The sequence below is a fragment of the Macrobrachium rosenbergii genome, chromosome 1, assembly GCF_040412425.1.
Source record: "Macrobrachium rosenbergii isolate ZJJX-2024 chromosome 1, ASM4041242v1, whole genome shotgun sequence".
Taxonomy (NCBI): Eukaryota; Metazoa; Arthropoda; class Malacostraca; order Decapoda; family Palaemonidae; genus Macrobrachium; species Macrobrachium rosenbergii.
The window spans coordinates 17,615,119-17,634,335 of NC_089741.1; the positions used below are offsets into that span (position 1 = coordinate 17,615,119).

A 19,217-nucleotide genomic window follows, 5' to 3' on the forward strand; every position below is an offset into this window, starting at 1 on the left:
CCTCACTTATCTCTCGTGATGACAGCTAGAACATCTGGTATAACTTAAACTCTCTCTCCTACTACGTTATTGTTAAGAAACACGTCGTTAATTCTAAATTACGCTGTTTAGTTATCTAGATCATTAATTCTTGTGAGATCTGACATTACAAAGACATTTCTACTTAACTGTCACTAATATACTGAATATACAACATAACATCTCTTGTATAAAGAAAAAATTATACAACAAATTATTATAAAGCATATCATAATATTCGGAAAATCATATTTTATACATCTTACAAGAGAATATCATAAGAATATATATATATATATATATATATATATATATATATATATATATATATATATATATATATATATATATATATATATATATACACACAGTATATATATATATATATATATATATATATATATATATATATATATATATATATATATATATATGTGTGTGTGTGTGTGTGTGTGTGTACATATATATATGTATATCTATTTATTGATATTTGTAAATGGAGGTTCCCTCGATGAGACCCTCTCGTTTCGATGACACGTTTTGACATATACTGTAGTTATAAACATTCAAGTGTTGTGCCTTTGTCCCCGTCTCTATCTCTCTCTGTCTGTCTGTCTCTCCACCTTCGCCGCTACCAAGAACGATCAACCAGCAACCGGAAAAATAATCACTTAATAGGTCGATAACTATAATAGATTTTATGAAACGTGCCCACAACGTTCCCCCTCTTCCGTCTCGGCAGGCGAACGCTGATCTGTCATTTTCCCGGCTGAACCCGCTGCCACTGTACACCGATGTCCGAGAGAGAGAGAGAGAGAGAGAGAGCGAGATTATCCTAATATCATCATCTTCCCTCCGCTTTCCTCTCTGATCTTCCCATTTTCCTTTCGCTATCATCAACGTCTTTCCAATGTCCCTCGCTCTTGCATTTTCTCTCTTACTTCCTTTTCTCTCCTGTTCTATTCTATTCTCTCATATCACATTATTTTCTTCTTCAGCTGTGTCATTTTCAGTTGCCTTTTCAAGTCCTTCCTCCCAGTAGTGTTCACAAGTCTCCGCTTTTAGTTTTCTTTTACTATTGTTACTTCGCTCCTTATTTGATTCACACTTTCTTCCAATTATGAAAATAAATATCTCTCAGTATTAATATACGAATAAACTGCGCCAGTCAGAAAACTGAATGACCTGGGCATGGGAAAAAAATAATTGGAGATTGCGTTTATTTACTTCAGTATTCATTTATCGCGTTCTTCAGATTTTTTCTCCTGCTAGGTGCCAGGGATGTTTGACTCGAATTGGAAATCGTTTAGTTTCCAATACGTAGTTACCTATTATCCTTAGGAAGAGGTAGTAATGGCAGCGTCATGGAAATACGAATATCACATGAAACACTGTAGATATTCTGCTTTCGTTTCTTTTACTGTTTAACTTTCCTGCCGGTACAGACTTTTGTTATCAATAAGTTTCCATTTATCCCAGACTCTTAATGAACTGAAGTTTGCAAAGTTGATAAATCAATTTAAGAGGCAATATGTTTTTTCGGGAGGCGACAAAACCCCACATGACAAAACCCCACCGACAAAACCTCCACCGACAAAACTCCCATACGACAAAACCCCATATGACAAAACCTCCCTACGACAAAACCCCCACCAACAAAACCCCCACCGACAAAAACACCCATATATTTTCTAGAAGCAGCTTACTGAAATGACTAGTGTATATATAGTTTTTTTTTAATCGTTTATTAAAGAAGATAAGATTATAAAGTAAAAATTTACAGTTTCGTAATATTTATTACACAAAACATATAGGAAGTCAGAATTTATATATTCTTATATTTTTTGCTACACCATTAAGAAATTCTTCGATGTCCTTCTTACCATTACTAAAATCAAGACAAAGATTTTGCAGTCGCGATTGCAATTTTACAGTTTCTCTCCGATGGCATTCTTTTCCAAGCAAGTTTGAACCATCAGTGCATCTTTGTTCAGAGCTTCAATTGTAACCCAAACTGTGGGATGACTATAACCAACCAGGTATTTAAAAGTATTGTTCCAAGTTTCACACTGGTTATTTGTACGGTCTTCGCCACTAACTGTTGCTTCATACACGCTCCATCCTATGCTTTGTAGTTTCCGCCATGTATTCTGTGTTAAATGGTAAAAACATGTTTTCGTATGGATTTGAGGTCCCAGTACATTTCCTATAGCATTCAAAAGTGATTTTTCAAAATCGGTCATAGTAGTATCGGGATTCATATGTAACCCTAGTTCCTCTCCTTTATCTAGAACTGTTGTTAGAAATTCTTGATAGATTTCCTGTGATCTGCCGGAAAGGAAACCATACACACAGCTTATTGCTGAATCACCGAGAGGAGCTCTAATAACAAATAGCTGTTCAAATAACACAGGAGCCGATGCAAAGGTTCCATCCATATACCAGGTATGTGCCTTAGCTAAATGGTCCATCGCATCTCTTGTTGCAAATATAATGATTCGATTATTGGCTTCAGCACCATTATCATGAAGAAGAAAAGGCACAGAATGTTCTCCTCGTGTCATAGTCCATTCACCTAAATTCTTCAAGTCCTTCAACGATTCGGGATCCTTAGGGCGTCCTTCTTGGCGTTTTCTTTGAACATATCTTTTAACTGTATTTATATTTTCCATGGCAATTCTTCCGTCCTCAGTCATACTCTCCAACGAATCCGCTACAATGCGACTAGTATTTCCTCTAGTTGATTTGGCCTGTTGATAGAGGGTTGTATGCACTTTTGCTGCTCCCACTGATCCTTCATCTCCCGCATGATTATGTTCAATAATTGAAATGACCGCCGATATTGCTAAATTTGTTGTTATTTTTCCATTACATCTAAACGCTGATCTTCTGGAACATTCCCACCTCATCGTAGTAGCACTGGTGGATTTTTTTACTATACATATAACCTTTATAGCGCAGTTTCTCTCCACCTTTATTATTACGGATGACTTCCATGATGAGCAAAGGAGTACAGAAAAAATTATTTCCACTCAAACTAAAGCTCCGTCTTAAGAAAAAAAGTCATTTTGTAAAAATTGTAAATAACTAGCAAAGGAGTATTGTCAATACAAATTTGTTGATAGTTTGCTAGTTAACAGACGAAAACAGTGAAAGCTTTCCTTGTAACCACTGTACATAACTTATCGAATAACAATAGGTAATTTACTAATTTGTCGCCCCTCTCTCTCTCTCTCTCTCTCTCTCTCTCTCTCTCTCTCTCTCTCTCTCTCTCTCTCTCTCTCTCTCTCTCATATATATATATATATATATATATATATATATATATATATATATATATATATATATATATATATATATATATAGCTTAATGATAAATAATATTGCCAAGACCAGGAAGAACATTCTTTATTACAAGCTTTCGAGGAATAAAACCTCATCATCAGGCTGAAAAACCGACAAGGATGAGAATCAATAAAATTACAATAAAATGAATTGTCATAATAAATCTTCAGCAAAAATACTAACGAAATATAAAATGAACAAGTAAATACAAACTAAAAGGGTGAGACGTAAAATAACGAAAAATTAAAAACACAAGCATAAAAATATGAAAATAAAACTATAGTGAAATGTAAACAAACTACCACTCACAAAGTAAAATATTTAACGACCTAATTGAGTACCTACTATGAAATTACACGATAGCTAGTTGAATACCAGACGAGTTGTTGTTCAATTCCGGCTTCATCTTTTTAATAGTCAGCGACTCTGAAATTAAAAGGTCCAGTCTGTTTGAACAAAAAGACAGTACCCGAAAATCCAGGTCAGTGAAAGGATGGTCCTGTGCTAAACTGTGTTCTCTAATGGCAGAAAAGGGTGGTTTGGAAAGGGGAAACCTAGTTCTAATAGAAAGACCTCTGTGTTCCAAAATTCTGTGTCTGAGCCAGCGGGAACTAGATCCCACGTATCGCAGACCACACTGCGAACAAGTGAACAAGTAAACGACACAGGAATTAAGGTCCACAGGCAGAGTAGGCTTCTCTCTCAAAAGTGATCTTATTGTAAAGGATTACAGAAAACAAACCGGAAACTGATTTGAGGGAAACAATGCTTAAGTATTTCTTGTAACTTTTTCGGACCATATAGCTACTATGACCAAGGTAAGGCAATTTAATGTACTTTACATCTTTACTAGCAGTACTGTACACCGGTCTGGGACAAAACTTTTCATTTAAAAAATTTTTCAGAACTTTGTAAAATACAAAAATGGGATATGAGTTTTCAGAAAAGTAGTTCTGGAGGAAAACCATATCTTGATGAAATAAATTAAAATCACAACAAACATTGTAGGCTCTATTAATCAAAGTGCGTATTGAGTTCATCTTATACAACTCTGGCGAAAAACTGAGGTAATTCAATCCCAAGCCAGTAAAAGTACTTTTCCTATAAACAGAGGTCTCAAATTTGCCACTATTTCTGTATACCTGTACATCTAAAAATGACAACTTATTATCCTGTTCCGTCTCACAAGTAAAAAGAAATGTTAGGGTGACGAGAATTAAAATATTCAAAAAACAAATCAACATGTGATAATTCCTTAAACACAAGGAAAGTATCATCTACATACCTACAGTAATACAAAGGTTTGAAAGCACTAGGGCATTCAGACATCCAAATCCTTTCACAATAACCCATGAAGCAATCCGCATATACAGGTCAAGGAATTTCCCATAGCTACTCCATCTATTTGATTATATAATTTACCATCAAAAGTAAAAATGCCATCAGCAGTTGCTAAATGTAATAATTTTTGCAAGTCTATTTTATTAAGTCCAAACCCTGATAGATGGTTTCACATATATTATTAAGAATAATGTCGGTTGTTTCTTTTAATGGGATATTGGTGAAAAGAGAGGTTACATCGAAAACTAGCCATTATAACATCAGTTTTAAACCCCTAACTTTAGGTGAATTTAACATATCTAATTCTTCCAAATTTGTTAAAGAATTATGCTCTTTCAATTTTAACCAAGATGTTATAATGGCTAGTTTCGATGTAACCTTCTTCTTTTCACCAATATCCCATTAAAAGAAACAACCGACATTATTCTTAATAATATATGTGAAACCATCTATCAGGGTTTGACTTAATAAAATAGACTTGCAAAAATTATTACATTTAGCAACTGCTGATGGCATTTTTACTTTGATGGTAAATTATATAATCAAATAGATGGAGTAGCTATGGGAAATTCCTTGACCTGTATATGCGGATTGCTTCATGGGTTATTGTGAAAGGATTTGGATGTCTGAATGCCCTAGTGCTTTCAAACCTTTGTATTACTGTAGGTATGTAGATGATACTTTCCTTGTGTTTAAGGAATTATCACATGTTGATTTGTTTTTTGAATATTTTAATTCTCGTCACCCTAACATTTCTTTTTACTTGTGAGACGGAACAGGATAATAAGTTGTCATTTTTAGATGTACAGGTATACAGAAATAGTGGCAAATTTGAGACCTCTGTTTATAGGAAAAGTACTTTTACTGGCTTGGGATTGAATTACCTCAGTTTTTCGCCAAAGTTGTATAAGATGAACTCAATACGCACTTTGATTAATAGAGCCTACAATGTTTGTTGTGATTTTAATTTATTTCATCAAGATATGGTTTTCCTCCAGAATTACTTTTCTGAAAACTCATATCCCATTTTTGTATTTTACAAAGTTCTGAAAATTTTTTAAATGAAAAGTTTTGTCCCAGACCGGTGTACAGTACTGCTAGTAAAGATGTAAAGTACATTAAATTGCCTTACCTTGGTCATAGTAGCTATATGGTCCGAAAAAGTTACAAGAAATACTTTAGCATTGTTTCCTCAAATCAGTTTCCGGTTTGTTTTCTGTAATCCTTTTACAATAAGATCACTTTTGAGAGAGAAGCCTACTCTGCCTGTGGACCTTAATTCCTGTGTCGTTTACTTGTTCACTTGTTCGCAGTGTGGTCTGCATGATACGTGGGATCTAGTTCCTGCTGGCTCAGACACAGAATTTTGGAACACAGAGGTCTTTCTATTAGAACTAGGTTTCCCTTTCCAAACCACCCTTTTCTGCCATTAGAGAACACAGTTTAGCACAGGACCATCCTTTCACTGACCTGGATTTTCGGGTACTGTCTTTTGTTCAAACAGACTGACCTTTTAATTTCAGAGTCGCTGACTATTAAAAAAAGATGAAGCCGGAATTGAACAACAACTCGTCTGGTATTCAACTAGCTATCGTGTAATTTCATAGTAGGTACTCAATTAGGTCGTTAAATATTTTACTTTGTGAGTGGTAGTTTGTTTACATTTCACTATAGTTTTATTTTCATATTTTATGCTTGTTTTTAATTTTTCGTTATTTTACGTCTCACTTTTTTAGTTTGTATTTACTTGTTCATTTTATATTTCGTTAGTATTTTTGCTGAAGATTTATTATGACAATTCATTTTATTGTAATTTTATTGATTCTCATCCTTGTCGGTTTTTTCAGCCTGATGATGAGGTTTTATACCTCGAAAGCTTGTAATAAAGAATGTTCTTCCTGGTCTTGGCAATATTATTTATCATTAAGCTAAGATTTCCAAGTAGCCGCCCAATTACCGAGACTATATATATATATATATATATATATATATATATATATATATATATATATATATATATATATATATATATATATATATATATATATATATATATATATATTTATTTATTTATTAACTATCCACACTTTCATTATTCGTGTGGGTTTTGGTCGTGTGGGGTTTTGTCGTGTGGGGTTTTTGTCGTGTGGGGTTTTGTCGTGCGGGGTTTTGTCGTGTGGGGGTTTCGTCGTATGGGGGTTTTGTCGGTGGGGGTTATGTCGGTGGGGTTATGTCGTGTGGGGGTTTTGTCAGGCATTCGTTTTTTTCTGCCCACTTTGGCATTTCACCATACTCACGAGAAAAAAAGGGGGAAATCAAAACTGGAAATTCTTACATGGATATTTAGGCGTTTCTCTGAAGACCTTGGATTAGACTAAAGTAACTTAAGCAAAACTAATCTCAAATCATGATCAGACTCATTTATAGGATCTCAAAAAGTGTACTGCCCTATTTCTTCAAATTATCGCACTCCGTATGTGACTAGGCCTACGATGCAACATTCTCATTTAATCATAATAAATCATTCCACATTTTATCTTCATTCTATGTTTTCTTTGCAAACCATGGTTATTCTGCCCCATTTAATTTCATGTAACCAGTATAAGTCAGGTAGAGGCTAAGTAACAAAGATTCAATTAACAAATCCTTTGGTTAATTTGCTTGGATTAAGTTGGCTTATGACAGCACAGGCCTCTCCTGCAGGTGGCTCATAAGTGTGGATAAGTGTTGAAGGGTATAGAAGGTCTGGTGTGGACCCCTGGATTACTTCTTGGTCTTGGGATGAATTGGACCATAGCCAACAAAATCAATGACCAAAACATCCAATGCTGCCTGAGTCTACCTAGGCTCTTATTATCCAAGTACGCATGAACTCAGGCATTTTTTTTTTCTAAGAACTGTGGTGGATGTATGCAAATCCGAATAAAACGTCTCTCCTGACCGCAAACTGTCTAGGTCACTTGTCCAAGATATAACAACTCCCAATGTCTCTCCAAGCAAGATATGTTACTGTGCCAAGTTTACAGCATTTTGTTTAATTTCACTTATTTCATTTTATTACTTAACTGCTTTTCGAAGATACGTAAAAGCCAAGTCAGTATTTTTTGTTGCACTCTGTATAAGATTAATAATAATAATAATATTATTATTGTTGTTGTTGTTGTTGTTCTTGGCGGGTTTAGCTTGATAGAAAATTTCAAGGTATTTATATCCATGGTTATTGCTTAAGTCAGACACATTTGCTGATACTCATTAAAGTAAACGTTATGAACTGTGTACCAAGTGTCTGTGTGAAAAGGAACGATAATAGCCTACATTGCCTTGAAACACTTGTGTATATTTTATTCATTACATATTCATAGGCGGGCTATTGCATATATTTGCACGCACATTGAGTAAAAATAAAATTGCGAAGTGACGACTTTATCATATGGCCTTTGGAAAGGTGACAATAAGGTTTACCGGACGGATTTCCGTTGGTTCCTCTTCTTTCAATATCTTGCACTAAGATATTTAACAAATATTAAATAACGTACTTTTTGTTACTGTTAAGTATAAACTCAAGACTTGCAATATGTGATATTGCTAAGGGGTCAAAGTGTAGGCTATTTAAGACTACCATTTATATTTGTTTACCCATTTTCTATGTTTATGACTAGCGCCTCTGCTGGCGAAGATTGCAACTGATGTAACTTGAACTAGTAAATAAAACATGATGCTTTGGCCAGTGAAATAATTATCGGCCTTTTACTAAAGCATTCCCCGACATCCCACCGTCTCTGTTACCTCAACTCAACAACAACAGCAATAATAATAATAATTCGCTGGTTCTTAAGGTTAATTTATAGGAAGTTACGGAAGAATTGTTAAAAAAAAAACTAGGGAACTGTGGAACTTTATATTAAATATGCACTGCAAAGTTTACAAAAATTCATGTCTAACACTGGAATAAGTATATTTATATAATTTACCGTTATCTCTGTTGCATCGTTTTGTAAGTCTAGTCCCGACGAAAATTTCGTCTTGTTAGCCGGTCATTTTTTTTTTTTTCCTTTTACAAAATGCTAACGTCGTTATTTTGCAACAACATAATAGAATGTTTTCATCTTTAGAATTTTAGAATTCCTATATAAAATCTTTGTATCAGGAATATGCACCCTAAACTGCAAAAACGTTTTTAACCGCTGTAAAAAGAAAATAGTATCATCCGTACCGCTGTAAATGGTGTGACAGTCCCAAAATGGCTGGGGCATGGGGTCTGCAGCCAAGACCACCGCTGCAGCCCCATTCCCACAACTGATATTGCAAAAAGGAAAAGAATCAGGTACCAAGTGATGAAATTTCAATGTGCGAGGATGTGATGCAGTTTTGTTCAAGGAGACTACTGTACAAATGTGGGCATATAGTACTTGCAAGCTGTTATATATATACATACATATATATATATATATATATATATATATATATATATATATATATATATATATATATATATATATATATATATATATATATATATATATATATATATATATATATATATATATATTGTTACGTGTAGGGTCTTGGCTGAACATTTATTGTTCAATTTACGTAGTTTTCACGGCCCTGCAAACCAAGATTACACGTAACCTGCCACTTGAAGCCAAAAGTTAACCTCAAAGACAGTCGTTAATTAGCCAAAGGTCGCCAGTTAAGGATAATTACCCTTAACAAAGAATATTCAAGGAATAAAGACTTTATAATAAACGTCCACCAACTGCGGACGCAGACAAGAATCTCTACTCGTTAAGATGATTTTAGAATTCAAACGCAACGGCTCCTCCAAACGTTCGAACGCTAGGCATACAAAAGCATTGAGACAAACTGATTTGCTTACCCTAACTCCTAGGTATTTTACTGGAATAACGGGGTTGAAGCTAACAATATAATAATTTGGCTTAATCTAGACTTCGTGAACACCTATACCGTAAGTGGTGGCTGAAGGAAGAAAACAAAGGAAATTTGAAATACAGAAAAAGTTACTAGTCAATCGACGAAGCTTCAACAAGAATCCGACTTACCGTGAACGTCGAGTCGCTGCGCAAACGAGGGACCTCAGGAGTCGGGATTCTGGCAGTCTTCCCAATTCACTAATTAAGATAGACGTAGGAGTAAAAGTGATAAAGAACAAAGAATATCGTTTGGGCCCACACGCCGCGTACACCCTGGTTCAGAGACCGCTTCTCTCTCTCTGCCGACCTCGCTTGCGGGACAGCCAGACGAGGTGGCCTCTTGACATACTGCCCCGGGCAATCCGACCTTGACAAAGGCATCGCCGAATGCATAGAGTAAAGGGAAAGATAGCTTAAGGCCACCATTACTAGAGACGATTGAGTGAAAACCATCTCTGAGGTTTAGGTCCCTAATGCCCAGCCTATGCGCGGCGCCATCTGTCTACTGCTGTGATCGTTATTTTGAATTGCCTGGCCTACCGGCGGGGCAGAGATGTTCTCTGTCGAGGTCAATCTGACTAATATTCCTACACCTAAATACATCGAGGGCGAACAGCAGTAATATTTATAAAAAATATATATATATATATATATATATATATATATATATATATATATATATATATATATATATATATATATATTTATATATATATATATATATATATATATATATATATTATATATATATATATATATATTGTCACAACTTCAGCTTTCCACTTGAACCATTCATTAATTCCAAGTGATGAGGACAGCACTTCATGTAGCGTAAAGTAGATTTACGAGGTGCATTAACAAACCAAAACTTAAATTGAACAAGAGTTTTACTTATTTCAACTAGCTTAAGAATATTTCAACAATAATTACAAATATCCACTTAATTACTGTAATGAACAAAAGAATCGTAAGCTACCGGATAATGAACTCAAAGACAAAGTTGTAATGAGTTTGGAAGTTAACATTTCCAAGGATTACACAAGGAAAAACAGGAGGTAATTTCATACTCTATGTATGATACAAAAAGCAACCAATAGATGGCGCTAACAGCATATACATAATAGGTGGGTTATTATAGTTACTACATGATAGAGTTATTATAGTATTACAACAATGATAGGAGGGTTATCATAGTTCCCCCCTGTTAGAAATGAAATTACTGCGACATTTTCATTTCTGACCAAGGCGTGATAATGCATCTGCAATAGTGTTGCTTGGCCCTAGAATGCTGTGGATCTTAATGTTGTATGCAGACAGTATGTATGACCATCGAAGAAGTTTCTTGTTGGTAAGCTTGGCCCTTTCTAGAAAAGTAAGGGGCTTGTGGTCGGTGTAGATGACGACACTTTCAGCTCCTTCCAGATAGGGACGAAAATGAAGGACAGTTGCAACAATGCTAAACAGTTCTTTCTCGATCGTAGGCCATCCTAGTTGAGTGCCTTTGAATGCTCCAGAGTAATAAGATATAGGCAGCAGTCATTCTAGCAAGGGAGGAAAAGTACTGGTTCCATTATTTATTTCCTGTAGTACGACACCGCCAAAGCCTGTATTACAAGCATCTACCCGTATGAAAAAAGGTTTAGCAAGATTAGGAGCTTGCAACAAACGAGATGAAGTCATGAATAACTTTAGCTGCTGGAAGGCCTTGTTGTGATCCTGAGTCCAGTGAAACCTTACTTTGCTTGATGTTAAGGCATGTAAAGGAGAAGTTATGATGGCAAAGTTAGGACAAAATTTTGAATAATATGATACCATACCTAAGAATGTTTTGAGCTCTTTTTTATCACTAGGAGTGGGAAATGAAGTTATTGCCTTTACGTTTGTATCCTTGGGTAATATGGAGCCACTGCCAATGACATGACCCAGGTATGTAACCTTTGCATTACCAAATGAACTCTTAGCTAAATTAATAAAGAGGTTAGCTTTCAAGAGTCTTTTGAAGAGTTCTTTTAAGGTCTTGAGATGTTCGTCCCAGGTGTTACTAGCAATCACTATGTCGTCCAAATAAGCATACACACCCTCCAAACCTCGTATGACTTCATGGACCATTCTTTGGAATGTAGATGGAGCATTAGTCATCCTAAATGGTAAAACTTTATATTCAAAGAGACCGAAAGGTGTTATAAAGGCTGAAATCTCTTTTGCCCTATCTGTTAATTTAATTTGATAATAACCCTTCAGAAGGTCAATCTGGGTAAGATATTTAGAATTACTCACAGAGTCAATAATATCCGCAATTCTAGGTAATGGATAAGCATCCTTGACTGGTACAGAATTAACCTTCCTATAATCTGTACAAATACGATAGGAATTGTTAGGCTTTTTGACTAAAATACAAGGTGATGCCCAAGGAGACTTACTTGGTGCAGCCAAATCTAGTTTTAATAAATACTCAACCTCAGCCTTCAAGGCTGGTAATAAACAATGGGACACCCGATAAAAAGGTTGACGAACAGGACTGGTGTTGGGTTCTAGCACAACATCATGTTTCACCAAGGTACTGCAACCAGGAGTGTCTGGACATATAGCAGGATAAGACTTCAGAACAGCCTCCAGTTCTTCTCTTTCCACCTTAGGGAGATGACCAAGATACTGTGAAAGGAGAGAAAGAATATGTGAATTACTAGCATCTTTCCACGACTAAATATAATTATGGGCCAAGGTTTCTTCTTCGTCTGGTTTGTGAGGATAGACACTTCATATCAACTGCCTCAGTCGCTGGGGTTTTCTGTATAGAAGTCTCCTCGATGGGAGCAGTTGTCATCCTTGAGTTTTGAACAGAGTGATCAGTCCCTTTACTTATCAGGTGAACTACCTGTGGAGAAATCGTTGCAGATTGGTATGGTTTTATAAGATTAATGTGCGCTAGCTAGCTAGGTTTCCTTTTATCTGGAGTTTCAATTGCATAAGTCGTTTTAGAGACCCTTTTGGTGATTTTATAAGGACCCATAAATTTTTCTCTTAATGGAGCTCCTGGAACTGGTGGATACACAAATACATCATCTCCTACTTTAAAAGTTCTGAATTTGGCCTTTTTATCATAATGGTTTTTCATACAAATTTGACTGTTTGTTAAATTCTGATTGGCAAATTCATAAATAAGGTTAAGTTTGTCCTTAAGACTTTGAAGGTATTGAGGAATACTTACTTGCTGGTCTTTATAAGTACCTCATAAGATGTTTTCTTTCACCATGCTAAGGTTTGTCCTGGGTCTTCGGCCGAACATCATCTCAAAGGGGAAAATTCCAGTCGACTCATTAGGTGTACTCCTAAGTACATACATAAGGAGATCCAGGTCTTCATCCCAATCTCGCTGAGTTTCACACATGTACTTGCACAGGAGACTTTTAATGGTCTGATGTACCCGTTTGAGGGCTCCATTTGTTTGTGGGTGATATGCTGAAGCAAAAATATGGGAGATGTTGAACTGCTTTAAAGTTTGCTTAAACAAATCACTAGTGAAGTTTGTCCCCTGGTCACACTGCAGTTCCTTAGGGAAACCAAAGACGGTGAATATTTTAAGGAGATTAGCAATAATTGTTTTGGCAGATATGTTTTTAATAGGTATGGCTAAAGGAAATCTAGTAGTTGGGCACAACACAGTTAAGATGTACTCATTTTGCTTTTTAGTTTTGGGAAGTGGACCAACACAGTCTACAATTACCTTTTCAAAAGGAGAATTAGATACTGTAATAGGAACTAATGGTGCTGGTGGTATTTTCTGATTAGGTTTACCCATTACCTGGCACGGATGGCAAGATTCTATGTGGCGTTCTACATCAGCTTTCATACCAGGCCAGTAGTAATCTTCCAATAAACGCTTATAGATTTTGGAAATGCCTAGATGAGACTCTGCTGAATGAGCAAGATCCAATAAAGCTGTACGAAGATTAGAAGGAACTACAAGCTGATAACTATCATGCCAGGAATTTTGTCCTGCAATCTTCAGAGGTCTGTAATGTCTCATAAGGATGTTATCATCAAGACAAAAATATGGTAACTTATTTTCATCATCATTGCCTTTTACTTTATCAAAATCTTTCAAACTATAATCAGACCTCTGATATTGTACAAATTCATCTGAGGGAGTATCAACAATATCAGCAATGCCTTTTTCACTTAAAGTGCTTGGATCTACCTTACCTGTGGGTTTCGTCTCTTTAGGAGGAACTGAGGTTACAGACCTGGTGACTACTTGACAGGGAAGCTCTGTCCCAGGAGAAAACACTACTTGGCTAGCTTTCTTGATCACATCTTCAGGCTGAGTGATGATAAGACTAGGAGTGCTGTTAGTTTGAGCCAGGTCATTACCAAGTATCATGTCTATATTCTTGCAAGGCAGGTCAGAATCCAACAAGGCAACATTAGCTGAACCTTTAAAATAAGGACAATCAAGAGAAATCTGTACAATGGGCAAAACGTTTTGACAAGTCAAATCTGTGACAGTTACATATTGATCTGTTGGTTGGGCTAAATCTTTTAACTTAGAGCTAATGATAGTTTGAGATGATCCTGTATCTCTCAAAATTTGCACTGGAATATCATTAACTTTACCAGGATATGTAAATGCTGAAAAGTCTGATAGAGGTAGAGGTTGAGCACAATGAAGTGTAGTTTTATTTGCAGTGGTCCCTGATTTGTGTCCCTGTTGAAAAGCATTAAGAGAAGCCTTACCATGAGATGCTTTGCATTTGGGGCTAGGACAGTCTTTGTATGATGTCCTTCTTTCTTACAAAAAGTACAAACTTGAGTGGCAGATGAAAGGGAGGACGACTGTGGTTTATGTTTATGAATGAGATGGTAATCATCAGCTAATAGGGCAGCCCTTTTTCCATCTTTTTCTTGCTTTTCTCTAATAAACTTTGACACATTAGCTGGTATACGCCTTAGGAATTCCTCCAAAACTATTAAATTCTTCAGTTGTTCTAATGTAGTTTTTTGTTCCTTATCTAACCATTTATTAAACTGCTTCAACTTCAGTGTGAAAAACTCCAGATAGGTTTGTGCTTGGTTCTTCAAAGCTTGTCGAAAGATTTGTCTGTACCCTTCTGCTGTCACACTGTAAGCATCTAATATGGCGGTTTTAAAGACTTCGTAATCCCTTTCTTGGACAAGTTGTGCTGCCACATTTGCTGCTTTTCCTTGCAGTGTTTTCAAAAGTAATGAAAAATACATCAGGGTCTTTTTCATCGAAGACAGGTGGGAGTTTGCGTGCTTTGCCAAGATCAAAAGCCTCGGGAAACTGTTTCTCTGCTAACCTTTCTTCTAGTCTTATGGCTGATAGTTCCTTTTCCAACTGAACTCTTTTCTTTCTAATTCAAGTCGTCTTTGCTCAGTTTCTGCAATTAGGCTTGTAGCTTCTATTCTTTTCTGTTCAGCTGCTGCTGCAGCATTTGCAGTTTCTACCCTTTTTCGTTCTGCTGCTGCCGCGGCATTTGCAGCTTCTACTGTTCACTGCTGTAGTTCAAGTTGAAGTCTCAGTTTCACTATCTCTGGGTCTTCAGTCGTCGTAACTTTAAGAATAGCACCTCGTTCTAGTGTTAGAGGCCTTAAGGGAAGAGCCTCTTCTTCTGTTATGTTTCCACTATGTACCAAGAAGTCTAAAATCTTTCCCAATAGTTCAGCTTTCATAACAGCATGACTTACAGATATCCTTGCCCTTTCATCTATTTGACGAAGCTGGTCTTTCTTGGCTTCCCGTAGTGTATTCAGATGTTCCCTGGCACCACTTAAAAATTTTTCAAGATCAAAAGGCATCTTTCAACATTGACAAGAAAATATTAATAAAATGAACAGTTCACATGAAACTGCACTACTACCATACACAAGCTCATGTAACCACCAAATGTCAAAACTTTAGGCCATTTGCAAAAAAATGGTGTGAAGGCACCCATGAATCACGAATTACCGTAACAATCATTGAATGAAGCACGGAACAATTGACAGCCAGACAATTATACCCTTTTAAATGAAGGAGCATTTGCATTAAGCGATATTTCAAAAATTCATAACAATCAGAAAACGTACTTCACCATTAATACACAACCATAAACAATCCAGAATGAAACAGATTCTAAAGGAAGTAAATACGAGGTACCAACTGTTACCTGAACAAGGAATAAAACTTTAATTGTCTGTCGAGTTAGAAAGTGAGGTTCCTGACGACGTGGTATTATCATACGAAGACTGAAGGGTCGTAACCTGTTTAGGAGGAACAGAGGTTCCTATGGAAGGAATCTTAATTCCTTAAGGTGAGGTTTTGAATACCTCGAAGCACCTCGGCGAAGTTGGGGCGACTATGAAGATATCGCTAAGCGATGGTAGTCGACAGAGTCGAGGGTTAAAAGAATGACGAATAAAAGGATGCCTTTACCCTGCCTGCCCGTCCTCCAAAATCCCGATGCATGCTTAAGATATCGTGTACCAACAAAACATTCTCGTATGTGAAAGTGTGAGCGCGCTGGAGAACACTATCCGGTGGTAGTTCGTATTATAAATTTGCATAGTATCACTAATACACTAAACTCATGTTATCCATCATCACGGAGAAACAACAAAGTGAATATCACAATCCATCAAGATCGAGCGTAAGCATAACGAAAACTTAAGTAGATCCCTGGCAGGCCCCCAATTTGTCACAACTTAAGCTCTCCACTTGAACCATTCATTAATTCCAAGTGATGAGGACAAACACTTCATGTAGCGTAAAGTAGATTTACGAGGTGCATTAACAAACCAAAACTTGAATTGAACAAGAGTTTTACTTATTTCAACTAACTTAAGAATATTTCAACAATAATTACAAATATCCACTTAATAACTGTAATGAACAAAAGAATCGTAAGCCACCAGATAATGAACTCAAAGACATAGTTGTAATGAGTTTGGAAGTTGACATTTCCAAGGATTACACAAGGCACTAAAAGCATATACATAATAGGTGGGTTATTACAGTTACTACATAATGATAGAGTTATTATAGTATTACAACAATGATAGGAGGGTTATCATATATATATATATATATATATATATATATATATATATATATATATATATATATATATATATATATATATATATATATATATATATATATATATATATATATATATATATATATATATACATACATACATACATATATATACATATATATATATACATACAGTATATATAAAACAGCTTGCAAGTACTGTATGCCAACATTATATATATGTATATATATATATATATATATATATATATATATATATATATATATATATATATATATATATATATATATATATATATATATATATATATCTTGTAAGGGGTTTTCATCTTGAAAGTGAATTTTCTCCATATTGTTAAGAATAACTTTATATCTATAATGCATAATAATATTAATGAAAACTAGAATAATAACAAAACAAAACAACAATGATATTAAAATTATAAAAATTAAACTAATGATGATAATAAATCTATAAACAAAAACATTGTTCACATAAATTTTAAAAAATGTCTAAGTATTTATACATAGGTTACTTGTCTTTGGTATGATTGTCATCAACTGTCAACGACAGCTTGTTATGCAATAAACATTAATGATTGCTGTCAACGAAAAATGGCATATGGGTCTACCCCGCACCCCTTCTTCAGTATTGAAAAGCACTTGTTCCCTTCCTTCCAAAACCACCCTCCTCGGCTCGCTGCCTCCTCCAATACTCTGCATGCAGACATGTATGTATTCAGACATGAATACAAAACATATGCCCTTCTTACTCTTGGCTATGACCCACAGTGGTTAAGTAATCAGTAAATACTTAAGCCACTGCTTGGGTCAACAAGGGTGCAAGAGACGTTCTGGTAAACAGGATCAGAGACTTGACCCCCACGACAAACTAGCCTTCCAACCTGTAGGATTGAACTCGGGCTGTGTACGCCTAAAACATACAATCTTGAGATATTTATTGAAGAGGTGCTGAAAATAATAAACTAAATTAAAATCTACATAAAATGTAGTTCTTTAGTTATGACTGATGGCCTTTGAACGCTGTAGTATACCCCAGCACTGCTGAAGGTGACTCTCTCTCTCTCTTTCTCTCTGCTTGTGTGCATGGTTATGTATGAGAGTTTAAAAACCAAGCACCACATTAAACATATCTAGAGTGGGTAGAATTTTTTTATCATAATAAACTGAGCGGCTTTGCAATTTCCAACCTCAACTATATTGACTTTTAGCAATTTTCCTTTTTTACCTTTGGAAGTATAAAGGGAAATTGAAGCTGTTGAGTGGTTCACAAACAGAACCCGCATTTCGATCTCCAAATGTTTAAGCGAGGAGCAGACTCACTCCTGCTTTCTGCTGACGCCTCCTGACTGCAGGTGTGTAAAGTCACCACATCGACGTCAGCGGAGTGCTTCGAAGGCGTCATTAATTAAGTCTCCGCTGAGCAAGTTTTCTTTGGTGACTTCCCGCTTTCTTCACACTCAATTCGTCATGCCTAACATGCCAGGTCACGCATTTTCTACCATTTCAACTTTATATGTATTTGTCCAACTGTCATAAATCATGTATCATATGTTTCTTTATTCGCAGGCATCAAGACTGTATCCATATTGAAGCTCTATACGTTTTTGTATTGTAAATTGTACTTGTTCGCCGAATATTATTGTTAATTGTTTTTGACCTCAGGTCACGCTCAATGTCATTGTCTTCCGCGGTTTGGCGCCAGTCGGCTGCTATATAAACTGCCTGAATCTGTAATAAAGTAGCAGTAACTTTTACCTGCTCGTTTCTTTTGCACCTCTTACAGTGGTGACCCCGGAGTGACCGGAGCCATTAGCAGACCGACACGGCGACTCAGTCTTGGCTCCAGGAACCCTCCAACGCTCTTAGCGGCCTAAACACGGCGCTGTAACCAGCGTTTGAGCGTGCTGACTCTCGTCGGAAAACCCCACCAGCGTCACTAGCGGACCCAGGTACACGAAAGTGCGTTCTGACGCGAGTACCCCACTCCAGTAAGTGGGCAAAGGAGCGAGCATGGATGCGGGTATCCCCTCCTTCGTGCACTTAACCGCTGACCTCGCGGACTCGGAGGTCTACTTTCCTCCCATCTCACCCACGCCCGTCCCCACACCGAGGCCCTCCCGCACCTCCACACCCACGCCAGCGCCCCGAACACTCCATGGCCCGGCAAAACAGTCGCGGGCCGCCCTCACCATAAAGTTGCCACATTTCATACAGGGGAACCCAACGATGTGGCTGCGCAGGGTCGAGAGCCACTTCAGGGTGGCGCACCTGACGGACGAAATCCTGCAGGCCGACACGGTGTTTAACGCCCTCCCAGAGGACGTATACAGAAAACACGTCTCGCGGGTGCCCGAGACACAAACCCTCACATACAATGCCGCGAAGAAAATCCTCCTCGAAACATGCTCCCTACCCATCGCCGAGCGGGCCGCCCGTGCTATCGACCTCGCCGTCAACCCACGGCATGACCTCAACGCAAGGGATGCATGGAGCATGGT

At 36.7% G+C, this 19,217-nt stretch overlaps 2 protein-coding genes across 2 annotated transcripts; both read right to left on the minus strand.

Annotated features, from left to right (window-relative positions):
- Window positions 1-1,946: 1,946 nt before the first annotated feature.
- Window positions 1,947-2,927, minus strand: LOC136839630 (uncharacterized). The gene has a single exon (XM_067105947.1). It carries the CDS (start codon window positions 2,925-2,927, stop codon window positions 1,947-1,949), a length of 981 nt encoding a protein of 326 aa, XP_066962048.1.
- Window positions 2,928-7,336: 4,409 nt separating this feature from the next.
- On the minus strand, window positions 7,337-15,455 carry LOC136839641 (uncharacterized). Its single transcript, XM_067105955.1, has 4 exons — window positions 15,345-15,455; window positions 12,889-14,343; window positions 11,456-12,290; window positions 7,337-7,479 (listed from the first exon to the last, which is right to left on the minus strand). The coding sequence occupies exons 1-4, from the start codon at window positions 15,453-15,455 to the stop codon at window positions 7,337-7,339; spliced, it is 2,544 nt and encodes an 847-aa protein (XP_066962056.1).
- Window positions 15,456-19,217: the final 3,762 nt, after the last annotated feature.